This window comes from Mastacembelus armatus, chromosome 13 (genome assembly GCF_900324485.2).
Source record: "Mastacembelus armatus chromosome 13, fMasArm1.2, whole genome shotgun sequence".
In the NCBI taxonomy this organism is placed as follows: domain Eukaryota; kingdom Metazoa; phylum Chordata; class Actinopteri; order Synbranchiformes; family Mastacembelidae; genus Mastacembelus; species Mastacembelus armatus.
The window spans coordinates 6,819,333-6,841,515 of NC_046645.1; the positions used below are offsets into that span (position 1 = coordinate 6,819,333).

A 22,183-nucleotide genomic window follows, 5' to 3' on the forward strand; every position below is an offset into this window, starting at 1 on the left:
ACTTAAGATTAGGGAAAGAGCATCATACGGCAAACACACCCACTTATCTCTTCAATGCTCTTACTTTTTAACTTTTAAAATAGGAAACCAGGTCGAGTGTTCAGATGTACAGTGCTGTAAAGTTTATCGACAAAATATGGCTCTTTAGCTGATGGAGTGTCAGTACATCAGCAAAACTCTAGAAGGATTTCCACTGAAGCTCGTCATGACATGTCTTTGTGTGTGTAAAAAAATCTGACTGGTCAAAGCATGTTTGGGTGATAAACACTCATCAGATTGGCACATTTGGCACACATGCACACATTCTTTGTCTTTCTCTCCCACACGCACACGCAGACTATCTCTAGCATCACCCTCCATACGCAAACACATAAACTCTCGCTGGCTATCGAACCCTTGTCCTCGGAAGAGTCTTAAATACCTGCTCCAGTCAATGTGGAACAGTAAATCTGCCTCAGCCGCACTTCAAAGACACAGTGTCCTTACTTTGTCTCTGTGCGTGTGTATGAATGTAATAGAGCTGACATCAAAGCCTGCTGGTGTGGAGGTTTGTGTTCAACACACTCTCACATGTGCCCTTTGGACAAATGTACCCATACGTATAAACGTGCGCCCGAACCAGCTGTGAATGAGGTCAAAGGGCTTCCTGTAAGTGTGTTAACCAGTAAGTGCATGTTTACAAATCCCTAGACTGATTTCCTTTTAAGGTTAAATGCTTCATGTCAAGAACATCTGGCCCACTTAATAAGGTCTGGAAGAAAGTAACAGGTAGACTGAAAAATCTGAGCATACAGCTGGTCTGTCAGCTACAGTACTCAACTTTTACCATCTAGCCTTCTTAGCAGTCATTTAAATGGGGGTTATTTACCAAGCTGTTGTAGAACTAAACGGAGACCAAACCGCAAACCGACTAAACTGCATTTCCTATTTACTAAGGAGTTTTGCATCAGGAAAAATAAAGTTGCATATTTTGTCTTATGCTTATTTGTGTTCCTGTTCTGTCATGAACAGGAACACAGCACCCCCTCAGCACCTGATTTACCACTGCAGAGGTAGAGGTCACTGTGGCTATTTAACGTCAGGAGAAAGCAGGTTTTTAAAGTTGTGGCTCTGCTGTCAGCGTGGCAGCCATTATTCATTTGAGATGTCATTACACCAAAGACATTTGTGAAAGGAGATTGTGTTTCTAATTTGGATTTTGAGCCACCAGAGGAGCTCGTGAGAAACCTGGACAGAGTTTAGCAATATGTTTGGTTTCTTTAATTAATATTAAAGTTTAGTGTCAGTCAGTTTGCTTCTTCTTTTATGCTTTATCTCGGCCCAAATGAATGTCATACAGGCCCTGGATTATTCACATTTACACCGTCAGCGTTGGTAATTAACCACAGTATTTCACATACCTGACAGTAATTTGCGACAGGTTTAGTACATTTCCCCCATGACTTTTTGACATCTTTTGTAATTATGTGTATAAAATGGGTTCTTGATGAATGAAGATTTAATATGCGATGAATATATTTGTTTAAATTGTAGCTTAGTTGAAAGTTCACAGCAAGAAGGTCGTGGGTTCGTAACCCGGCCTTTCTGTGTGGAGTTTGCATGTTCTCCCTGTGCTTGCATGGGTTTTCTCCAGGTACTCCGGTTTCCTCCCACAGACCAAAAACATGTATGTCAGGTTGATTGGTAAATCTAAAATTGCCCGTAGGAGTGAGTGTGAGTGTGTGAGGTTGTCTGTCTTTGTGTGTCTCTATGTGGCCCTGTGATGGACTGGTGACCTGTCCAGGGTGTACCCCTGCCTTCCACCCGAGAGAGAGCTGGGATAGGCTCCAGCAGATCCCCGTGACCCTGATTCAGGGAAAGCGGGTATAGAAAATGGATGGATGGATAGATCGTATTTACTGGAGTTTGTTTACCTGACAAAAATAAATAAATAAATTGTTGCTTTTTTACTGCTGATGCATTTGATGTTCATGGATAAAATTGGTGCAAGAAGTGTAAGTCAAATGTTAACTGGTACATTTATTAGTTTAATAAGTAGTGTGGAATCTGATTGTGGTGAATGAAGTTAAATCATGCTGCACATTGCTCTGGTGTCAAAATTAGATGAACCAGTAGAAACTGAACAGAAAAGGAGCATCTTTTACTGGGCTACTTTAGGCTCATAGTTACTGTGTGACTGGTGTGTTTAACTCACTCTTCATTGAGGAGCAGCAAGAGTAAATACACACAGTACGTATGATATACAGATTGCTTCTTTGATGGGTCATGGTCAGCATGAAGGACTCACACTAGACAGGAACTGAACCGAGACCCATTTAAATTGCATCAGAGATTGATTGATTGTTCCTGTGTGAATCAACTCAAGCAGTCAATCACAGTTAGTTTCAATCAGATGAAAACAGGCCATGTGTTACAGCACCCAAGGTTAATGTACTGATTAACTGCCTGAAGTTTTGTTATACAAAGCCTGGTGAATATATAAAATTCCAAAACTCTGAAAATGGAAAAGGCTGTAAATGAAAGGTTCGGTAAAGGTAATGTTGTAAGTTAAGAAATAGCTTGAAAAATATGGTGAGTATATCTGCAAGTCTGTATTTAAAGATTAAATGTGCAATGTGTAAAATGTGAAAAAGTTTGTGGCTCTGTGAAAAGGAGATGCATTACAAAGGCTTATTCTAAGATTAAGAAAATGCCAATACCAAAAGTTGGTATTTTTGGGTTATTGCACACTAATGGCAACATATTTATGAATACACTTTTCCATTTCCAAAACATCAATCTAAATTTTAAAGGTTGAACCTTTAAAAGGAGTCTACAGGACATACAAGGATCTTACTCGGCATTGTGTTGTTCGTATGTAGGGGAGCTCAACTTTGAATTTACTTTTTGTTTGTATTAGGAAGCTAAAACTAATATTTCAATATTGCCATATTCACTGTAAGGGAATAAATTCTTTTCAGTAGCAGGGTAGTGGTGACACCAGGGATCTGCCCTTCCAACCTCCAATTTGTACAGTTAGACAGTGGAGCAGCTGAGGATTCAGTATGTGGTAGATGGCAAGTAAGGGAAGAGCATTTCCCTGTCGACTTTTACCCCACATGACCAGTTTTCTTGCTTACAGCCAGAGAAAATTTAAGTTCAGATAAGTCTCAATGGCCACATTTATGCTGCCTCATCTGTGCCTTGGTCCAAACTCATTTTCAAGTTAATGCTGTACGGGTCACGGTCAATGTTATGGTAATTACTCAGCTTTACAAACTATGTGTCATTCAATCGGTGTGTAAAATACAGTGTACCACACACACACTTTTTGGTTTCATTGTCTGTCATGTTCCGGTCTGGTCCGTATAGGAACCCAATATTAAAATGACTTGTTAGATAGTTATGTAATGGATGCACAGAAGACAGTAAATAAGTTAAAAGAACAAAAAAACAAAAAAGGATTTCTAGAAAGTTCTGAAGTTTTACATAAATAAACTGCTTCTGTTCACACTAAATATAATGAGGCTGATTTGTGCTTTCTTCTTTGAGCCTTTATGAAGAAATGGTTCTTAAAATGTTTATCTTATGCAATCGAAAGCGCTCATTACTTCATGTAAGCTTGCACTGCTGATGACGAATCACATGCGCTGAAAAAAAGATTTGAAAAGGATCAAAGAATAATGATTTGGGAGAAAACTGACTGTGAATAAGGAATAAGGCCTCTGTTTGACTGGAGTGTTTCCTGCAGATGCTGGGCTTTTGGTCTTATTTTGGAACTGTGATCACTCGTGGTGTTGGTTGAGTGGCAATGATGCTCCCAAGTGTAAACGCTACATCAGCATCTTACACCTTCTGTGTGATCGTCTGCATTATAATCTTTATAGAGACAATTTTTTCCCCACTAAAGTTTAATGAGATGGAGATTAAGATGGCTGATTTCAGTGTAGTTTTAATGTAATGTTGCTGCTGTTATTATCAGCATATAGAGCTTCTTTCCACAAACCTTTTACTGCCCTTTTAAGCACATGTCAAAAATGCATCTCAAACCACCTTTCAGTCACTCTGTCTCTCAAATGAAATTATGCCACTGCTTTTTTAAGATCTGACTATCCAAAGACACACAAAGTGGCTAAGGATAAAGAAAACAAGCAAAACAGCCAAATTAGCATCATTACAAGAGGCAATACATGCAGCAATCAAACAAGATTTGGTAAGACTAAATATAACTGGGCCTGGTCTGACTCATGTTCATATTCAGGTCTGGGTTACTAAGAACCCATAGGATCTGTCAGTACCTCTAATCAGACACACACAGATCAAGTTGATTTGGACAGTGTGTGATGATGTGTATCAAGCACACACACATGCATTTATCTGAAAATATAAGGATTTAATAGTAAAATTGTTTTGTTTTGGTCTTTATTCACTTTGTTCTTGCAATATACTTACATCTATCTCCCCTCTTCTGTTTGTCTCTCTTACAAAGATGCTGTTTTACTTTCCCTGATGCTTTTTCTTTTATCTAGTCCAACTCAGTCCATTTCATATCCCACACTACCTCACAACTGCCTCTCTCCCTCTCTCTCTGCCTCTCTCAGTTCAGGTTGTTTTAGTCATTAGCTGACATGTTGATACCATCTCAGACACCTGTTCTCCCTCTGCTTCTTTCTCTCTCTCTCTCTCTCTGCTTCCTCCTTTCCTCTCTGTGCCTCTCCTCCTCCTGCCTCTTATCTGTTCGACAGGTCTGGAGAGAACAAATTAGACCTGCTAAATTAAGCCACACACACAGCTTCAGTCTAGCTGAAGGGAAGCTCTTTGTGTGTGTGTGTGTGTGTGTGTGTGTGTGTGTGTGTGTGTGTGTGTGTGTGTGTGTGTGTGTGTGTGTGTGTGTGTGTGTGTGTGTGTGTGTGTGTGTGAAAGGCACAAACACCCACTCCAATGCACTGAGCTCTTTGAAAAATAGGTAAAGATGATCAAATAAGTTAAGAGTTGTGGGTTTGGGGGTTGGGGTTTGTGATGGTTTCACCAGAGGAGGAAAACTAAAGGGTGATGAGCGAGAGAAAAGTAGCATCTGAGAAAGTGCGATAAGGGAGTTGTGGAGTTTGTGTTTGTGTGACAGAGATGGAAAGTAATTAGGTGCATTTAGTCAGGTACTGCATAAAGAGGTAATTTTACTTTCTTGTCATCATGTTGGGTTGAACAAGGTGATATTTGGTTAATTTTGGTTGAAGTAGTTAAAACATTTATGGCTGCCAGATTCCTCTCTTGCTCGCACGCTCTACCATGTTTGCCAGTTATCATAGCAAAAGAGTGAACCTCTTCTAGGAAAAACGGATTTGGTGCATGTGGAGCTTAGAGGTCATCTGTCTTTTTTTTTTCAATCATCTTGATATTATTTGTGTTTAATAGAAATGCACATTTAATAAGGATACCTGGACGTCAGGTAGAAAAAATGTGAATAACCTATGGTGTTTTCTTAAATTTGTTATAAAATGTGGTATCACATGTATATCTACATATGTACCATATTTACTGGACTATGAGTCACACTTTTTTTTTACTCCTATGGCTTGTCCTGCGACTTATACAGTGAAGCAATTTATGTGTGTGTGTGTGTGTGTGTGTGTGTGTGTGTGTATATATATATATATATATATATATCCACATACTGGCATACCATAATATACATACCATATTTAACCATATTTAATGATCAATTAGCATGGAAGAGAGGATTCATAAAACTGTTGTCCTTTCAGTGTGTAATCACCATAAAATACTAACTACTGCATTTTCCAAATCTTGGAATGACATTTTTAAATCTCCATAGTGAGTAGGCAGTCATGTCTTTCTTCAGTAGACAAACCAAATACTGGCTCTAGACAAGGAATTGTTTTGTTTTAAAGGTAATAGCCACTGTACTCTTCCACTCTTCTACACACTGCACTTTTAATAAATTACTGAGCCCTTGAAAAAAGTTACAATCTAGTCAAATCTTAGTTCTTCAGTTTCTTCAGTGTGCAACCACAGTATCAGTATCTATTAAGCACTCATGTTTTTTTCTTGCCCTTTACTTTGTCTCTGTTCATACCACTTTTTTCTTTCTTTTTACGACTTCAACCCTGTCTGAGATGCTGTTTCTGTTCTCTCGCATCTGAACTCATAGAAAAGGAAGCCAGGGAACATCTTTAAATGCCTCTCTGTCTCACCACTGCTCTCTCTCTCTCTTCCCCCTTCCCCTCTGATTATAGGGTGGGAGAACATCTTCAAATCAGAGTCCTGTTTCTTTCTTCCTCTTCCTGACAGGATGACAAAGCTAATCTCCCAATCAGTTTGTTTGACAGCCTTTAGGAGAACACTTTCATCCTTCCCTCCCACCCTCCTACCCTCCTTCCCCCATCCCTCCATCTCTCTTCAAGTGTTGAGCAAATGTGTGAGAAAAGAACAGTTGGCTAACGCGGTTTGGCATTTTACCGACAGTGTTACTAGATCTTGCCATTCTCCCTTTCTTCTTCACCTGTTTATCTCCACATCATCTATGTCCTTTATTGTCAAGTGGAGGTAGAATAGTGAAAGAAGCATTTTACCTGAAGCATTGCTGTGATATGAAAGCTGAACCAGATGTGACAAAAACAACAACCTGCTCATGATTCATTGACAGGTGGATGCGTGCGTGGGTGTGTGTGTACGTGTGTGTGCATGCATCTCACCAGCAGTGAGTAGTAGACTTTGAATCCTGGCTTCGCCACAAAGTAATCATCAGACTTGAAGATGACTCTGAGCGTGTTAGACTTGGAGTGGAGACTGGGCGGAGCTTTCTGCCCACACCAGCGACCCCAAATTATAGTGCTGGTCTCTGACTGGTCCTCCACTTCAACAAAGTCATACCTAGAACAACACAGGCAGATACAGGGGCAGATTAAAAAACAAAATTAGACTTTTAAACTCAAACATAAATGGATCAGTGTGCTGGTGTGTTACAGATTTGTTTTTTGCAAAGATACATTTGACCTACAGTGCTAACTATAGTACTGTACATACACAGTTGTCATCTGTAATGTAGTATTACTATTGTCATTTCAGATGTGCTCTCTGTAAATTGTGTCAGAGTGAACATTTTGTTGATCTGGCTAAATTTACAAAGTGCTTGTCTGGCTGCTTCAGTCTCATGCCCTGTGGGACCTGAGCAATGTCACCAAGTGTTCAGATCTCAGCAGTTAATTTGATGAATACAGCATTTTCATAACTACATAAATAAGACTAAGAATCTGCAGATGCACCAGCAGTCCTGTGACTTACGCCCCAGGTCTAAATGCTATCGTGGCGTGACAGTGTTGATGTGTAGCACAAAATGTCTTGCTTTGGCATGTTAGCATGGCATTTGGTTTTATCATTAAACACGAAATACACTTGGAGTTCATTTGTTTTGCACCTGGTAATGGCACTAGTGGAAAAGCCGCAACATGACCAAAATCATTAGGATACATCCTCTGGGGATGATTTACTGTCTGTACCAAACATCATAGCAAACCATCCAGCAGCTGTTGAAATACTTCCATCTGGACCAAACTGGTAGATTGAATAACAGACCGACTGAACAATATTGGCTTTCCTAGATCCATGCCACTATCATGCTAAATAAAACCCACTTTAATAATGAAGAGTATTTATTCCTTTAAGGACATAGTGTATATTTGGATTTGGCTGAGTGTAGACTTCTAGGCCTCAACCTGTGATGAGACAAATTTACTATATCTTCTAAAACCACCACACCATCCTGCAAGTACTTGACAACCTGAATTATGTGGGAAAGGTTTTTGAATAACTTTGACTAAACATTCTAACAATCAATGCCCCTGTCAGTTAGTGAGCATATCTGGCAAACATTCAGAGAAATACACACACAAGCAATGTGACAAACAAGATTCAAAAAAACGGGCAAAGCTTGTTTCTAAATCTCCCCCGTCTTTCCCCCCTACTCCTCCCCCTTGTCTTTTCTGCAAAGTGCTTACAAAGCCGGCTGAGTTGCATATGGGGATTAAAAAGTATTTTCTCCCCCTCAACCCTCAAGGACAAACTTACATTTCTTGCCAAGAAAGCAAACTTCAGCTATCAATCCTTCTCATCCCCTCTATACCTTTTAATACTCTTTTCTCTAACATCTTTCAATCAGAATTTATTGTTTGTGTGCAATATCAAACTATTGAGAGTTTTTTAGTTTGATACTTTTGCTCAATAAATTTTTACCTCTCCTCTTTGTCACCTCAGCCTGTTCTTTCTCTCACTGTCTGATTCTCCAAGACTGGTGACTTTCATCTGACTTTTCTCCCTCACAGCTGCTTGTAATTTTCCTATGTTCACACACTGTCTTTGTCTTTTTGCCTGTTTTTGGGCTTTATGTTATCCTGCGGATTTCTCTCAATCTTCTGTTTTCATCCTCTACACTGTTTTCTTTTTATCTGTCTCGCTGCACTTAATGTTTTACCTGCACACTCCATTCTCAGCCTCCTCCAGGCCGAAGTGTCCGTCAAACTCCAGGTGAATGCGTCTTCCTGGCAGTGCCTGCAGTTTCCATGACAACAGCACGTTGCGGGGGTAAGCGTTGGGGTAGCGTGGGCTGTGTATGACTCCACCCATGGGCGTTATCGTGATGTTTTCCTCTTTGCAGTACAAGTCTGTGGTGAGGCGATTGCTGTCTGTTAGTAGTTACAACTAATCAGTTAGTTAGTCCATTTGTAAATAAACACAAGCAAAGCAGTTTATTCAGAAACGCAAATGTGCATGCAAAAATATTAAATACACTTTATTGGATTTGGCACAGACATACAGAAGAGATGGTTAGAAGAAACAAAAACACAACATAACAATTTAAGAAGATTATTATTTAATTTGTGGTTTGTTTTATATTTTGCGAAGCTAACAGCCATGTGAACATAAGTAGGGTCTAAAATCTGTAAAGTCAATAAGTGCATTTTCTTAACTATTCATGTGGTAACCTGGCCAGTACTGGACTGATGATATTTCAAATAGTTGGAGTTTAAAAGTATGAGTACATTATATTGGCAGATACGCAGTTTTTCATTGAACGATACAAAACAATCTTAATATAACTTCTTCAGCTTTGTTTTGTTTCTTCTTTGTTTTTAATAATTGTGACCAAGACATACTATTTGAGACATTTTACAGTTTATTTAGTTTATTTAAAGAAAAATCCACTTGTCTGTGCTTTCTGGTGGAGACACTGGTAACACTGCTTCTAAATTCAAAGCGCAGTATTTCTGTACTGCAGTTTGTTGTTACAGTCAGCTGACATACACATGATAGATATTTGAGCATTAAACTAACACTGGCCGATGGATGAGCCTGAAGTATTTATCGGTCCATAACCAAATGTTTTAACCAAGTTTTTTCTATTGTGGTTTGCACCATTTGTAATGTGAAAAGAAAAGTACTGGAGAACTGAGCAGTGACTCGTCGTCATAGTGACTCCATACAGGTGAGAGAAAAAGAAAGAGTTTGATTTTCAACTAAATTTGATTGTGGATTTGTCAGGTGTCTGTCCTTGATACAAAGTATATGCATGCCCTTTTCTCTCCCATTAGATATTGAATGTAGACTGTAAGTGGGCAATTGGGCCAGGAAAGTAGTTCTAGAGAAAAGGTCAAAGGGTCAACAAAAATATTGAACAAGGAAATCTGGTCCTGAATCAAAATATTAGTCCGAGGGGAAATTTTGACCTGACCTGACCTAATGGTTTAAGAATCACACCCACTTTTATGGCAGCTCTTGAGAACAGTGGTTGTACGAACTACTATCTTTATATTTGGTGATATAGGGAATAAAGTATGAACAGGATGAAATGTACATAGAATGTAGTATTTGAACTGTGTTTTGCTTAAATATGATACATTACATTACATTGCTATGCCAAAACAGCAAAACACTGCCTTCCTACTCTGTCTACTAGCTCTCCACAAATACATGGTTCGTTCTAAAACAGGATATTCACAATATAACATTCACCAGCATTCACCTGCCTAACATATCCTCAATGTGATGGTGTAAAGAATATATAGGAGAGGTTCTGTTTATCGCAATACTTTATTAGCTACTTCTATCAAGTGTAACAGTCCTTTGTAAAGCATAAATGTTTAAACTGTAATGATTGCTCATCCATAGTGAACATCATCATCACGCCCACTGAATTGTTAATACTGATTAATCAGCTCAGTCATAAATCACAATTTCATATTGTACAACAAAACTCATTAACTCCTCTCTCCGTTTTATTGCTGACTAACTGAATGGGATTTTCTTTACAAACACACAAACATACACTATAAGGTCAGGCTGTGTGCTAGAGTAGGCTGACAGGGCTGTATTTTCCGAGGGGTGTGTTTTTTTGTTTTTTTTTTTTGCAAGAGAGCTGAATACATAATAAAGGCACCACAGTCTGCACCCCTGGGAGACCATGATGACGCTTTCGCCTTCTTCACCCCCTCTTCACTGCAAATCTCTCTTAATTCCTCCTCCTGCCCAGTGCCATTTTTTCCTCTCTCCCTCTCTTTATGTCCCACTTCTTTGCTTCAGTCAGTGATTCTGTGTCCCATCAGCAGTCTTTGGCAGTCACCTTCTGCTAATTGTGGCTTCAGCAATTAACCCTGTGTTGTTATGCGGATTTATTTGTCAGAGGGTATGTGCTTTCAGTTATGAGCATTGTGTTAACATGTAAATATGTGTGCATTTGAGTGTGTGTGTCTGTGTAATGAGGCAGAGATTGTTCATAATAGCGTTATTCGACTCGACTGATCAGAAGGTCTTTTCAGTCATAAAAACACTTAGTTGTCAGGGACTTTCACCTACTGTATGAGGATTAGACCTCTGTGTGTGTGTTTGTGTGCTTATTTCTATCAGTATATCTTTGCAAGGGCGTTTGTGTTATTGTACAAGGGGCTATCATTTTCATCTTTGCATGCAGCTTAATTCCACCTGAATTTGAGAATAACAGTATCTGATAACAGTAGCTTTTCAGCTGTTCAAGTCCTCCATTTTCACTGTGGAAGTTCTCCACTTAAAAGCTCTTTGCCCGGCACAGACCTAGGTTGGCATATTCCTGGTTTGACATCAAAAACTTCAAACAGTGTTGCCTGGCAGTGCTGTTACCCCATTGGTGGCTTCTGCCAATTGGCCCTGGATGCCTGTGTGGAGGTGAATTGGCTGTAGGGGAAATATGATGAAATTCTGCCTAGTTCCTTTCCTCAGCACTTGCAAAGGTCGTCACAGTCAGGCACACAGCAGTGGCTAGTGCAACACATGTACATGCAAAGGGAGACCTGGATGGTATCACCCTTATTTAAACCAACAGAGAAAATTAGCAGTGGCAGGATTCCTGTACAGAGATGAGTGAGCTAACTTCAGATTATAAGAGAAAAGTGCAAAAACACTTACTTCTCTTACTGGTCATTTTTTGTGTGAATTTGGCATAAGAAAACAAAATCACACTGGTGAACAAAGTCTCTTTCCTTCATGTGTGACTGATCAATAATACTGATTACTGTATTGTCAGGAGTGAACCTCTGCCTGTTTTAAGTGCAGTCATCTCTAACGTGAGTTTTTGCACTGATACAGCACATCTGTCATATAATCTGGAAATGTCCATATATGTTATTATGGCTTTATTATGGCTATTATGTATTATGATTTCTGACCCAATTCTGCATGTGCTTCCTCTATCCGTCTGTTGTCCTCACCTGTGTGGCCTGCTGTGAAGGTAGTTCAGCATACCCATGCTTTGTTCTTGAAAAGCCATCTTGACACAGTCTTTGGATGTGATTAGCGAAGTGGCCGAGTTACGGCTTAAATCTGCTTTTTATATCCAATTTAAGCTGAAACTCGGAACATAACCTGCTCCGGAACAGGATAAGTTTGCATTGGAAATCATCATGGTGATCCCAGTTAAAAACTCATCTGTTCCACTAAGACAGAGACCCACCCAGCATTTCTTGCATTTGTTGATTTTTGCAGAAGCTTTGTGCTTATGTTGGTTACATTTTTCCAAAATACTACAGTATGGTTGTGGTTGTTAATTGGAACCTAAGATGTTCATTGGCAATAAAAAAGACAAAAAAACTGGAAGGCACTGGTTTTAGTGGTGCCATGGTATCCACTTTGCAAACAGGCTATGGCTCATTATGTGGGTTTATGTGCTTGCATGATCGTGGGTGTGTGTGTGTGTAATGTATATAAGAATGCACATACTGTAGTTTGAATTAGCATTCATGTGTCCATCCATGCTTCAGGGTACAAGTGTGTCTATGTGAAGGAGGAAAGTATGCTACAGGTATAAAGCATTAGGAAGAAGGAAGACATTAAGAAAAAATGCAAATATGCTCAGACAGTACCTGGCTCTTTTGGATGCTGTTCCTCAACTACACCATTGACCTTAATATAAATCATGCATTGATGTCAATGACACTATTGCAAATTAATGCAAACGATAAAAAGGGACTTCTGCAAAAGATCCAGTCCAGAGAATCGACAGTGCTGGAGAATGGCAGCTGCAATTTGTCATTCTTTTTTGTAAATGCATGTAAGGATGTGATCTGAGGTAAAATGCTGAAATGGAAATAAAGCCAGCAGAATCTTGATTAACCCAATACATACAGTAAGCTTTGAGCGCAACGGAATATGCAGTGCAGTCTAGAAATATTATGACAGTGACACATGTTAGTTTTTATGTTTAATTCTGTACTACTGCACATTGGACCTGAAGTTAAACAGTCCAGACTTAAAAGTCCCTTAAACAAACAGGCAGAGAAGATGGCAAGTCTGGCAATTCGGCACGAGGGAAGATATAGTGTGTTTGCTGTGTGTGGATTATAGACTTCAAACATTCTCTGACTGCAAAGATTTTCAAGCTATTAAATAAAGTTAATGTGGTGATTTAATGTATTTATTATAATATATTCCACTTATTTTGTTTTTATAAAACTGAGGGCTAAAAAACCTTCATGTTTTTGGATATTTATAATATTAAAGTTAAAGCTGACAGTAAGCACATTGAACCTCCTTTACAGTCTCACAGTCAGATTCGATATGCTGGAGTGCAGTGCCAATAAAACAAATGCCAGTGTCATGGTGCAAATTATATCATTGCAGGATGGGCATGGAATGAACAAAATATATAAGTTGAGAGGCAGATATTACTGTACTTAACCGTGCATATAAGGACATGTTTTTCTAGTAAATTGCCTCCAACTCTAGTACCAAATACAGTTTCATTCTGAAGTGTCGCTTACTTTTCTACTCTCTTCTTTCTTTTGTCATATGTTTTTCAAACTCGCCTATGTTGTCAGCTGCACATAAATAAAGTGCAATTTAAATTATGTCCTGAACTCAAAGACAGAGCTCAGTTTTTTATCGACTCAGAGTAAAAGTATCTGTTAGAGGGCATCAAGGAATTTGAATATTTCATTTGTATGCAGTGTAACTACAACAGTGACAAAATATGGATGACAAGAAATGGTTGACAAATGAAATGCATAAATTTTCCATTTAAATTCTAAATATTCCAATAGGAATTCCACCACACTCAAGGGATGTTGAGATCATCTTCATTTATTACTAGCTGTTCATGACTTGTCATGACTGGATGATGATCCTGGCATCCCAATTGTGTGTGCTTGAATTCCTATTACTGTGTATAATCTCTGCATTATATTCAGAGCAAGTACAAGCTCAACGAGAACCTGGGGACAAGTGAACTAAAGTACGAGAATATTTTACAAACTATAGTAGTTATTACTGTAATGTTTTATTATTATTATTTTTATTGACAGTTTTCCTCCATAGATTCATCTCAATTTTCAAGTTAAGGTTTTCAAAGCAAGTATGACATTCTCTGCAACATTTAGCTTATTCTGTGCAACATACAGCATTTCTCAATCTGTGACCTGTTAATCCACATAAGAAGAGCAGGGTCCTGATCTGTACTTGGTGACTTGATGGCAAAATATCTTGATACAGAAGATTGTCCAGCTCTCCACCAAGGCATCAAAATCACTGTTAATATAGCTACTGTGCATTTCAACCAGTAAATTAGTCACGTAACAAACTTGTTAGAAAGGTAATGTTCTGCAATCTCCAGAAATAAGTTGATCTCAGTAGTGCTGACAACATCGCTGAGAGTCTGACTCACAACTCTAGATTTAAACACATACATGCAATGTCTGACACTGGCAATTAAACTTCCATCGTCCATAAGTGACACCTAAATAATCGTGACAATATTGCTGCGTGACTGTGTAATGTGAGTGTGTCTGTGTGTGTGTGCTAGGTTCCAAAAAAACGTTGTCGACTGTGTGTGTGTATTTGCATGGATGCATATCTGCCAGGATGTATGTGGGTAAATTCTCACTAATTAAACTTGGCTCTCCCACCTCCAGTGCCAGGGTGTGATGTTCTTCATGGCTTTGAGATCTATTTCTGATCCAAGTGCCAATCACACTCTAATCACCCAGCAACCAGTGTGCATCAGAGACCGAAAAATAGCTCTGCTGAGAAAGTATTGAACTTTCAAGAAAAGAACTTATGATGAAGACAAGACATTAAACTTCATATTTTTCTCTTAATTAAAAGTTGGCACTGGTGAAGTCACAGGTGTGCAAACACTCACCTAATATAAACCTTCACAGCTTTTTAATCCAAGTGTGTATTCTGTGCAAACCAAACTCAGTTTTTCTTGAGTGACAGTTTGCATGTGATACATTCTCACTCAGAAACACAGTCCCACAGGACATTACCTATAACAAGACATCCCCATTTTCTACATCTGCCATCCCCTGTCTAACATATCCTGGCTCACTTTCATCTTCTCAAAATGAATTCTCATAAGCCTCAACACTAGCTAGCAGGTCACACATAATATATTAACGTTCAGCTGTGAAAAACTCCCCAGAGAAATGTGTTGTTGCTGTTTTCAGTCTTGGTGGCATTCCCAGTTTCTGTCTAAAAAATAGGTGCTTTCAACTGCTTTGAATTGGGATTTGATGTGCTTTGAGATATTCAAAACATTTTAAAGCTAAGTAATTGCACCAGTTTTATAAAACTGATCTTGCATCGCAGAGACAATTGATACCGCTCTTAGTCATGTAGTAAAATGTACTCCAAGTACAGTACGGTTCAGAGTCTCTGGGATCAGTAGCGTCTGTGCTTCCCATAATGTTCATGACATCAATCAGTCCAACAGTGAAACACAGGTGTTTAAATCACTCTGACGTGTTTTTGTAGCATTGGCTTACTTTGGTTAACTTCGCTTCAACTGTGACACAGTTAATGGCTCAGCCACAGGGTTTAGTTAACATTGGTTGAATCTTAGCTTTGACATGAATGAATCCTGGGCCATAGCTCTACTGATGAGCTACAGAAATATTTGGTGGGGAAAGCAGATTAAATGATGATGATGCATATAATGATGCTGATGATGATGACAGTCATTTTCTGACATTCTGAGTTATCAGCTCAATTGTTTATTTTTCTGTTTGGCTTGTGATAAACATTACACATTAGCAGCACGCAATGCACTGTGTGACAATGTGTATATTTGTTTGTGTGTATGTTTCCATCATTGGTTATGTGTTTACTATGAGTTTGCATGTACACATTTGTTTGTTACTATATATGGATCTGTGTTTGTGTGTATGTATATGTATATGTGTATTGGCTGTTGATGCAGGAAGTTGTACTTGCACCCTCAGTATTTCCACCCATGAGAAATAACCAAAGCCTTTTCCATCTGGCTAAATGTTAGCTCAAGGCTTGTGTGCGTGCGTGCGTGCGTGCGTGCGTGCATGTATGTGCACGCGCACACATCTGCTTATCAAAGCCTGTGCTGGCTCCACTTTTTTGCCACTCTCTCGTGACAAATCAGCTTTAAATATTCCCTGTTGTTTCTTGGTCACACTCACACAAGCATAGAGGCATGAAAAAGACAAACACACCCACACAAACCCTGGAGGTGAACACTGCATGCCGAGGGGTGTCAGCTTTGGTCGGCATCCACTCTCGCCCCACATTTCTACTCCTCTCCTCCACTTCCTCACATCCCTTTATCCGGCACCATCTTACCATACCTATTTTCTTCTCTTTCTGGCCTCGACAGAAACACGTAAGCTGCTTAATGTTAATGGACACCTGATATAAATTCTCACATTTGATGATATAAAATGCACAGGACCTAAGCCAAACTAGTGTTAATTTTTAAAAATGGAAAAAACTGTGTCACTACTGTACTTGATCAAAGCAGTGTCTTCACAAAAGCGCAACCAAAGAAACATTTTGTTATGGGTGACCAAAAAGCAATAACTGTAGAAGGGGTGGACATAGCAAGCCCACTTCCGGGTTTGAAGCCATGAAGAATGGATGATATTTAGCCTTAGACCTAGACAGGGGCCTAAGACTGATCTGGCCTAATCTGATCTGGCCTTAGGCCCAAGGCCAGATCAGATTAGCAGCCATAGCTTTAGCAAAAGCTAAGTGGAGGTTAGTTGGATTGGTCCAATATTTGTATCTGTCCAGGCACTAGAAATTGTTCGTAATATAACATTAGTGGTTTTCACTCATTTTCAACTGGTGCTGTCTTTGACTGTGGTATCCAGTTGCTATAGTGCTTACTTTGACTCTATATATTCCTTCTGTTTTGTCATTTGCTACAACAAGCTCTAGTCAGGATCATGATAACTTCAGTATTATGGTTCATATCATCTTGCACATGTACTGAATATTTCAAGCTGTAATTTCACTTTAAAATGTATCTATAACTGTTTCTATCATCTTACAATTTGACAGCCACACAAGTGTGCAGCATATTATACATCTGCTTAGAGACATCTTAGTTGCCTAGTAACATTATAATGTAGAACTCCATTTTGAGACTTGTTGAAAATACTGGTGTCTGAGTTACTTCAGTAATTGTATACAACATATAATGATGACTCACACAATGCACGAAATCCTCCATAAACGCCTTCACACATATATTGAACTTCCCACATGCAAATAAAACCGTGTACATTGTATGTACGCAATATGTATGCATCATCTCAAGTTGTCCTCCCTCTCTCTTGCAGTAAACCTACAATACATATCAGGCAGACATCCGTACACCCATTCCTTCTATCCTCTCTTGTCCTCTCATTTTGGATTTCATCCCATCCCACCTCATCTTCAGGACAGTAAAAATCACATCATAACCTCCTGCTTGAGGGCAATTTTAGTATGATCCAAAACTCCGTAGGGGGTTTTGGCTTTCTCCATTCGTCGCTAATGGTGGGGGTTTACAACCTGTGTGTGTGGGTGGATGTTTTCAGTGTGACAGCGTCAGCATGTGAGAGAGTGGATGAGAAAGCATGTGTGTGCTCTGTAAGCACATACCTATCTTTGAAGATTGTGCGATGCCAATTATGTTTGTGTGTGTTTCTTTGAATCGGACACAAAGGCATGTCCTGTGACACGGACAGAGGAGGTTAGACAAACATTCACAGACATGACCAAGACACTGTTTACTGAGCTCACTCAGACTCTTCAGCAAGACACACAGCTCAGGGTGGTCATCACAGACACACAACATGAGAGGGTGAGCAGAACCAAAAATACATAAAGGACAAAATGAAGGTGAAGAAAGGTTGAGAAATCAAAAATACAACCGAGCAGAGATGAAAGACGGTAATATAGGTGAGGAAGAAAGAGGAAGAGATTGCGTGAGCAAGAGGACAGATCAAGAAAGAGATAATTGTGGCAGTGGTGGGACAGACGGTGCTGCAGCTACTGTACTGTCAAATGAAAAAGGAAGAGTCCGCAAAGCCCCAAGACACACCAAACACTGTAATGGCTACACCAAGGACCATTTCTCAGTTAGACTCATAAATAAGCAAAAATATTAAGCGTTTTGTGCACATTTGTGAATTGATGCTCATGATTGTGTAAGTCTGTCACTTTGTTGTGATGTGTGCTGCTTTGTGTACATTCATTATCTCACTTTTGTCATGTATTTCAAAGATGAAGAAGAGACAGTACTGGAAAGCTGTAACTCATAGTGTATTTGTTTCTTTGATGCTGCTTTTTAGCTGCTCCTTACATCTTCACCAGTGAGTCTCACTGGTCCTTTTGGACTTTTGATTAGCATCAGCATCCACTTAGCTTTTGCAAGTACCTCTCAGTACCTGTTGATGGGGACAAATTAGCCTAATGGGTGGAAAGGAGGAGGATGAGTTGCCAGGGTGGAAATACTGAAACAACAGTATTCATTTTCTAAAATTCATTCTTAAACCTTTTCAGCACATTGAAATGTGTATATGATACTCAAGTATACATCCCAGATGTTGTATTATAAGCAACTTGAGAACAGGTGAAATAACTTGAAATATTTTATAATCCTCTGTGGTAGAAACCAACAGCATAAAAAATGTTGTTTATGTTGTACCTCAGGAACTACATTTCCTTTTTTCACCTGCACACATAAGCAATTTCACGCTTTTCTAAATTTCAAATAAAGCACCATGCAAGGGTTTTTCATATTTAAGCGCCACATTACCTCAAATTCTTATTACTGCTATTCCAAAGCATAGAGATAATTTTATATCCCATCATGTACCAACAGCATCTTTACTTTTCATGTGAAAATCTGTTAAGTTTCTTATGTCTAATGACTAAAGACAATACTATGCCTGACATATTTTCTAGCGTCAACACACTACATCCTCAAATCCAAGTTGTAAAGCAGATGAATATGACTGGGCCCCAGTCATATTACTCTTGTTTCTACAAGGTAATCACACTAGGCTAACAAGTCTACAATGTCCTTGCCTTGTGCCCATCCACTTAGCATGCTCCCATCCTCTGCTGTGATGTGCTCTTGTTTAACACCTTGGGTAAGCTTGTTGAATAATGCAGAGGGGACTATTCTCGCTGAGTCAGCACTGAGGACAGGTCAGTGGAGACATTGGCTTGAATGACTCTGGCAGCCATGACACACAAATGCATTGGAGGTGCACACAAGCAGATGCATGGGTATGCTATGTAGACAGAAAAGTATATATAGCTCTCCTGTAGATGGATATCCTGGATAAATTTATAAATTTTTATCAAAATGTTAACACCTATGCTGATTACAGATATTGACATTTGCCTAATAAAAGATATATTTATTAATAAAGATAACACATGAAAATAATGTCTCAGCTGCAGAATTTACAAACTCTCAACCTGTCTCAGAGAGTTACAGATTTATTTAGAGCTCATATGATCTTGCACATGCTGTGCCACAACTGTGACATTGCAGAGATGGATGTAGGAATCAAAAGACAGTGTATGGAAACCTCTTATTTTGCTAAATGAGGAGCATGAAAAAATGTGAGATGAGGAAGACAAAAAGAGATACAGAGGAAAGTGTGATAAGACAGAAATCCAAGACTGCAACAGGAAAACAGTAAGGTAAGTGAAAGCAGGTGGGTGTGGGAAGCTAGTTCAGACTGTAGCAACAGATTGTGTGGAGGGTTTGAGGGAGGGGCACAATATAGAGAATCAATGGATGAGAGGGCTTAGTCCCTGTGTAACCTCCTACACAGTGATGGAGTTTACACTTCATCACCTATATCATCCCTGTCTGTACGCAGTCTACTGGTTTAGTGTTCAGTGTTCAAGGTGTGTAAAATGTGGCAGATTTAGATTTTTGTGGTGAGATTGCAGAATGCAGCCTTCTGAGTACCCCTCACACACCAGCCCCTGTTTCCAGGTGTGAGTGAGGGTACGGTGGCCGTCACCTTTAAAACAAAACATGATTCTCTGTCTAGAACCAGCGTTTGGTTTGCCCATTCTCTGCTACTGTAGAAACGTAGCAGCACAACATGGCTCCCTATGTAGATTTAAAAGGCTCATTCTAAGATTAAGAAATGATGATAATGACAACATATTCATAAATATTTTCTATTTCTGCTAATAGATCACTCGAAATATTGGGCTACACATTGAACCTTTAACTGCATGTGCACCATCTTTCATGTCATGGTTACACAATTAAAAATGGGAATTATTAGAGTGCTTCTGAATATGATCCAAATATAGGGACATTGTTCTTGCAGAGCAAACCGAGGGTGAATTTCTGTCTTAAGGTTGAATGTTGAATGTTATACTTTTCATGTAGCTTCTAACATCTGTCATTCAAACTTGCAGATGTTCACACCATTTGCATTTTATTTTATTTTTTTTTTTAGCCGCAGCTCTGTGCATGTGTACATTTATGTGGATTTGGGGGGCTCATTCTGTATGAAGGGCTAATGTGTGTGTTTGTGAGAGTATGAAAGTGCTTGTCCGTGTGTGTGTTTGTAAGGCTTGTTAGAGTAGCAGTTGGCTCCTGCTGACAGCTCCTGCAGCCTGAACAGCAGGGCTGACGAGGACAATCAATTAGCCCTGCATCACACTCACACACACACACACACACACACACACACACACACACACACACTTGGTATTCACATAGATATGAGCACTGTATAAAACACACATCTAAAGCTATATACAGTATGCACAGTCAAGATATAGTGATCATCTCATGTAATAACATAAACAAAAAAAAAAAAAGTTTTCCTTTAAATCTCCATGATGTTATGCTTCATCATACACTATACTGTACCTATGTTAAATTTTGTGGCTGCCTGTGTGTGTCTGTACATGTCACTGAGTGTGTGTAAGTATGTGCGAGTCGTAGCTAAGCCCCAGCTGGGGTAGCACAAGTTTATCAAATATCAGCCTTGATCCCTCTAAGGGCTGCTTGGACGCTGTTTGCTAGATGCGTGTTTGTGTGTGTTTGCTCTGAGCGTTGTGTGTGATGCTGAGCAGATGCTGATGTTTTGACAGCCATCCTGCTCCCAGTCTGTCTGCCTCACATCAGCTGCGTGTTTGTAAGTGTGCATTTGTGTAAGCAAGCATGTGCTCAAGTATTAGCATTTCCTGTGTGTGTGTGTGTGTGTGTGGTCAGTGCAGGATTTGCTGTCGGTGTGTATCTGACCTTCTATCTGCCACTGGGATTACTTATCCTGCTGCAGTAGCACATAACACCCCCCTCCTGTCATTTATTTCCCCATTTCCTTTTATTTTTCTTTTGTCTGCTTCTTTTTTTGCCAGTTAACTTTCCTCTGCCTCTCTCTCTCATTTTTCTCCTCTGATATCCCTCTAACAATGCCTTCTCTCTTTTCTTCTGTGCTCCTATCCATGCCCCCATGCCCATTTCTGTCTCTCTCTTCCCTTGTATTTGTATTCTCCACTTCTCTCTCTACCCTTGCGGCTCTCCCTTCCCAACTCTCTACTGCTCAGATAACAAAATTCAGAGTTAATGATGAAATGAAAACAGGAGAGAGGAAGCTAATGAAGACGAGAGGAGATAGAAAGAGAGAGAGAGAGACACACACAGCAAGAGAAATGCTGAAACACACAAATGGAGAATCAGAGTGTTAGAGAAATGTGGGGAGAAATGCTGACAGTTGGAGAGGGAGAGATAAAAGTGTTTGACAGAGGAGGAAAAAAAGAATCTTATTCATTTGTGTCAGTGCACCATTGTCAGAGTAACAAAGACATAGCTCTCAGTGCACTAGAGGATTTGTCAAACTCCCTCTTCCTCTCAGACACACACACGCACACACACATATAAAACACACAGATACACATAAATACACAGAGTATTTATCTCTTTCCTTCAGCAGGGATGAATCTCTTGGGGTGAGAGCAGCTCCTTCTCTCATATTTCTGCAATGTCACTTCTGACATTTGTCATGTTCTCACCCTCACTTAGCCCTGCTAGCAGAGACCCATTGGCATCTGCCCATTTTTTCAGCAGGTACCGAAAACACCTTAAACATTTTATCCTTGCTGTCTTTTTTTTTTTTTTGTTCTATGTTGTTTTCTTGTTCCATGTTTCCATGTTACTTTTACTCTCCCATAGGAAGGAAACTCTTGGATTAAGGGAGTTGCTGCATAAAATCAAATATTACAATGAAATCACATTTTCAGGTTTCACTCTCAAATGGGACCCACATATATTCAAATATCTTACACAATGAAGAAGTTGATTGCGCTATTTGACTACCTGTTTATTGACTGGCCTGTTTGCTGTGACAGTTTGCCCATTCCTTCTCTTTGGCAGACTGGATTG

At 39.4% G+C, this 22,183-nt stretch overlaps 1 protein-coding gene across 3 annotated transcripts in view; it reads right to left on the reverse strand.

The window, feature by feature from the left end:
• The window catches only part of pdgfd (platelet derived growth factor d), a 43,764-nt gene that overhangs the window by 12,552 nt on the left and 9,029 nt on the right, over positions 1-22,183 (reverse strand). For 2 of the 3 annotated variants that reach the window (XM_026312640.1, XM_026312624.1), the window contains exons 2-3: positions 8,468-8,678; positions 6,693-6,870 (exon numbers count right to left, since the gene is read on the reverse strand). In XM_026312640.1, coding sequence (XP_026168425.1) covers positions 6,693-6,870; positions 8,468-8,678 — 389 coding nt within the window. The remainder of the gene's footprint in view (positions 1-6,692; positions 6,871-8,467; positions 8,679-22,183) is intronic. The other variant, XM_026312632.1, reaches the window with a different exon arrangement.